Raw genomic sequence first — 5,489 nt, 5'->3', positions numbered from 1 at the left:
CCGGGGTTCGAACCCCGGACACTCCACTTCTCCACAATTAAATTGTGTGAGCTCTAGCCACTAGGCTACTTGACCAAAAAAAAAAAAAAATATATATATATATATATATATGAGTTAGGATCCGTTGACACGATTAACGAATTCGTTGACACCAAATTGCAACCGTTTATTTTATTTAATCAATGGCTTGTAGTTTTCTATTCTGTGTGTATTATTTCCCTCAATCGCACAACATTATTATTTTCCTATTGATCTATGCTATGCTAACGTAACAAAACCTGAAGTTATCTCTTCTCCTTTACGGATCTCAATTAGACCCCATCATAGATAACTCTTGAGATTTGTATATGCACCAAAGATTGGCAGCAATGGCAGAAATCCATGTATTTTGCAAGGATGTTCAATTATTCATTAATGGTTAAACACCATACCAATTGATACCTAAAACCCCTTAATTAATATCTTCATCTCCAATTGCAATTCATACATCGAATTAACCAAGAGGGAAGATAGATGCAAACAAGAAATTGTATTAACGGAAGTGGTGGCATATAACAACGATGTGATGATGTTCCCAATTTCAGATTTTCAATGATCGAAAACAATAATACTATGTGATTGAGGGAATGAGTACACACAGAATAGAAAAATATGAGCTATGGATTAAATAAAATAAACGGTTAAGATTTGGTGTCAACGAATCCGTTGACACGTTGACACCAGGTGTCAACGGATTCCTTGACACCAAATCTCATCCATTAATTTGGTTTAATCTAAAGGCTAATAATTATTTACTTAAAAGTGCACCGTGAGTCAAATGTATTTTTAGCACCTAGTATTTCTTTCTTTCCAAACCCTTAATTGGTTGTGTTCATCGCTCAACTGAATCTCTTTATTTCAGTCTCTCAAATCTCATGAATCTTTTATTCTTTATCCAGTAGATCCTAACGACCACAAGTTTTGTTTCGGTTAATGGCACTGAAGATGCAATTGTAGATATTCATGGCATATATATGATTTTATAAATTCCAACATTTAAGTTCCGAAAGATCCAATCCAAAATCCTCCTTGACTCACTGCCTTCTTCTAATGAAAATAATTAAGAGATACTAGGAACCAGACATCACAGTTTCATGGATTGAGAACAAAGGCAAGATGGTTCATTTTGACCTAATTTAAAGCCAAATTCCTGAACCAAATCGACTGCCAATTCCTAATTCGTATGAATTTAAATTACATTAATTTGAATCGTGAACTTCTGCTGGGATGATATTGTTCCTGATTATTAGAGAAAGAATGGGTAGAATGGAAATACGGAAGGATAATCCTGTGAGAGTAGTTCACGTAGTATTTTAAATGAACAAACATAAGCTCTTAGATCAAAAGAGATCAACGGTTAACATTTGGTGTCAACGAATTCGTATATATTAGATGGAAGAAAGCATAAAAGAGTTCACCAAAAGCTCAAAAAAAAAAAGAGTTAAAAAAACACAAGAAAAAGATAATAACAAAAAAGGAATAAAGATCTCTCGAAAAAAAAAAAAAGGAATAGAGAAACGATCAAAAACTGGATTATACAGCGTGAAACCCTAAAAACTGAAAGTGATGGTTCCAAAACCCAAATTCAATCGGGGCTCTGCCGTGGAAGTGAGTATCGAGCCAGGTTCATGGTTCCCCGGTACTGTCGTTAGGTGGGCCTCCCAAGACAAACTATTAGTCGAGTTCGGTGACTTGGATGTGAAGAAGCCAATAGTTGTCCATCTTCACCAACTCCGACCAGTGCCTACACCGGAGAGCGATGATTGGCATTTGAGGACCGGCGACAAGGTAGAAGCCTTCTGGAAACAGCGGTGGTGGGAGGGATATGTCAGCAAGGATTTAGGGAATGGAAGGTTTCGTGTGTATTTTACTGAGTCGAAGGAGATGGTATTCTCAAAGAGGAAGTTAAGGGTTCGTCGCCAATGGATCAATGACAAGTGGGTTCCCCCAATCATATACCAACAACTCAAAAACTATAAGGTAAAATAGTTTTTATTTTAATAAAGATTATAATATTAAGGGTTAATATCTCCAATTTTATTTTTAGACCGTAATTAACAAAGACATTTCTGAATTAGTTAATTAGTTTGGTCTACCAAATTACAAATAGAAGATACATTGAGAATTGTATTTGTAATTTTATGGGTCTCTTGTGACAACACTCGCATTTATATGTTTAGATCAATTTATTTGAATTTGCACTTGTGGTGAGGTATGAGAAACTTAGTTTTTTTCAACTTATTTCTATTAACTTATTTTTTTTACAAGCTTAAATACTTGTATTATTAGTGCTTAAGTCATAAACGTAGTTGTTTATCCAACCAGGAACTTTTTAGGGAATTGAAGATGCCAAGGTGGGAAACTAGATTGGAAAATAGAAGAAATTGGATTAGTGAGTTGCCCGACTGCATACTGCTCCATATAATGAGTTTTCTTGAAGCACGAGACGTTGTTCGAACTTGCATCTTGTCTAAGCGATGGAAGGATCTTTGCAAACGTGTCACTACTCTCAAATATATTCTGCCGTCTGCTCAAACTCTTGATAGCTTTAAGTCTTGGATTTTTTCTTGTAGAGATCACTCTTGTTCCCTATTTAATCTTACTATTAGTACAAGGATTCAACAAGGTGAAGAAGCCCTATACCCACTCATAGAATATGCTCTTTTTCACAATGTTCAGCACTTGAAAATTAATATAAACCCAAGCTTTAGACCCAAATCTGATTTACTCCCTTTAATCTCAGTCTCTCACTCTTTGACATTTCTCAAGCTTTCATATGGTCGGAATTTCGGGGTTGCAGTGTGTCCAAAATCTCTACGCTTGCCTGCATTAAGAACTTTGTATCTCAAATATGTCAACTTTGTTGCAACACACCATCACTATGCTGACCCTTTTTCAAACTGTCATGAGTTAAATAATTTGGTACTTAGGGATTGTTCTTTGATTCAGGATGCAAAAGTCCTTTGCATATCTAATAATGCACTTTCCAGTTTAACTATATCTTCTGTTGCAGCTCAGCAATTTTCACTTTCTACTCCAAATCTTAAGTCTTTTACTTTCTTGGGTAGTTTTGTTTTTCATAGGCTCTTATCCTCAACATGCAATCTTTCTTTTCTTCAACAAGTAAATATTGATGGCCTCTCCTACATCCACAAGGAAGCTTCAACCTTCTTAAGATGGCTGCAAGTGCTTGCCAACGTAAAGATTTTGAAAATTGGTTATTCTCTCATTCAAACAATACAAAATGTAAGTTACTTTAATATACTTTCACCTCTTTATTTTGATTATACAATTATTTGGGTCTTTGAGTATGTCATTTGCTAATCAACTTGGTCCTCAAATATGTTTTCTGTAACTTAATTTGGTCCTCTAATATGTCTTTCATTTGTTAGTTTGATCTATGAAATTACTAACACACTCATGGACATTATTTAAGTTTTCGTATATTCAAAATTCAAATACTATAGTGAGGCTACCTCACAATAAGTTTAAAAACTAAATAAATAAGTGTTTTTTATTGTCAGGTAGCCTAGTCTCTAAAATTCACTTTATAAGGTGAATAAGTGGGGTGTCCGGAGTTCGAACCATGGGCGGTTTCACCGTCCGACGACCCCGGGCGGTCGCCCGGGCTCGATCGATAATTTTTGCACATTAGACTCAACCCAAAAGCCAATTAACACACTTACAAAAAGAAAAATTTGGGCAATCTGAAAATTCTCACACGCAAATAGGTCTCGGAATTTTATTTAGCACACAATTGATGGGTTCATCTCTCTTATTTTAACGGGTTAATTGTTCAAATTGACTTTGTAATATACCTTATGTCTGAAAAATGACCCTTAAAAATACAAAACATATATTCTAGCATTGTAACTTGAATTTCTTCTTATTTTTTATCACCCTGTAATATACGTGTAGTCTAAAAATGTGACCTACATGTTGAATTTTTTCATTATTTTTTTCATACATGATTAGCACGTTAAAATATAGCTTTACATAAAAAATTAAATTTCTTCGACCAGAGATAAATTAATTATGAATTTTCATTCCCTCATAATTATGAATTTCTTAAAACAATTTATAATTAATTTGTATCTCGTTTAGAGACTACAAAATTTCACTGTGAAGGTTCTTATCATGCTCTAGTCATGCCTACAAAATTAGGGAACTAAATTTGACTTGTGAGTATACGCTTACGCGGAACAAAATTTCAATTTTGCACGTTTTGGTTGAAAAATCATAATAAATTTAACGACTTCGAAATGCTATGAAACTTTACATATCCTTTTTATATATTTTTATAGATGTCTCTACAAATAATGAGCTCAAAATTCAATTTATAGGTCGAGATTTCCATTGTTTTGTTTTTTGAGCTTTTGACACTTTAAAAATTCATAATTAATTTGTCGTTTGTCGAAAATTTATAAATTTATTGTGCGAAGCCGTATTTTAATGTTCTTAACTCGCCTCTAACAAATCATGAAAAAATTCAATCTCTCGAATTCTTTTTTGACTTCGCGTATATTACAGGGTTATAAATAATAAAAATTTTGAATTACATGGTCAAAATACATGTTATTTAATTACAGGGCCAATTTTCAGACTTCACATATATTACATGGTCAATTTTAATTAATAATCCTATTTTAAATTGTACTTTTATTGACAAATTGATAAACCTCTTTTATTTCGATTTTTTTAATTATTAAAATAAAAAAATTGATTTATGACTGTTGATATAATTTGGGATAAATTTTTCGCCCGGGCTCCATAAATTTCCTGGCTCCGCCACTGGTTCGAACCCCAACCCCTACATATAATAATGCACTGTCCTACTAACTGAGTTATGCTCACGAGACAAATAAATAAGTGTTTTATTTGTGCGTATTTGTAATGTTGATAACATATTTGTATTCACGCAAAATATCAATTTAAAAATGTCTCCTATATTTACTGTAATTGTGCAGGACCTCCTTGCAAATCTTATTTCAAAGAAAGTGCAACCTCCACACTTTGCTAGATTGGAGTCATTGACAGTGGTGAAGTCTATCCGTCAATCAGGAAGTGTACCTGATGAGGATATAATCAAAGTAGTGCAACAATCGCTTCAAAACACTACTCCAATGCCTAAAGTTGATATCAGAAGATATAATAAATTTATGGAAAATCTTAACTAGTGCCTTAAGGGTATTATTTAAGCATATAAAAGTAATAATTTTTGCATTGGAAATTGTAAGGTTATGACTTTAACAATTTGACTTATATTTTCAAGACATAATTTCTTTTTGTGGGTTCCTTAAACAATAGTCTTAGAACACTTGTTACAAGACCTTAAATTTATAAATGATATTCATGCTTGATTCTTTGGAATATTTTGTCAATCAACTCATAAAGGACTTATTAATGCCTCTCAAACTTTTTAATGAGCCAAAATAAAATTATACTTCCTC

The 5,489-nt window shown here is 33.2% G+C and overlaps 1 protein-coding gene across 1 annotated transcript; it reads left to right on the top strand.

Moving 5' to 3' along the window:
- Positions 1–1,502: 1,502 nt before the first annotated feature.
- LOC11415644 (putative F-box/FBD/LRR-repeat protein At1g16940) lies at positions 1,503–5,216 on the top strand. Its single transcript, XM_024780742.2, has 3 exons — positions 1,503–2,019; positions 2,365–3,285; positions 5,007–5,216. The coding sequence occupies exons 1-3, from the start codon at positions 1,606–1,608 to the stop codon at positions 5,214–5,216; spliced, it is 1,545 nt and encodes a 514-aa protein (XP_024636510.2). The 5' UTR covers positions 1,503–1,605.
- The last annotated feature ends 273 nt before the right edge of the window (positions 5,217–5,489 follow it).

This window comes from Medicago truncatula, chromosome 4, assembly GCF_003473485.1.
Source record: "Medicago truncatula cultivar Jemalong A17 chromosome 4, MtrunA17r5.0-ANR, whole genome shotgun sequence".
NCBI lineage: Eukaryota > Viridiplantae > Streptophyta > Magnoliopsida > Fabales > Fabaceae > Medicago > Medicago truncatula.
This window is presented reverse-complemented; position numbering and strand designations above follow the sequence as displayed.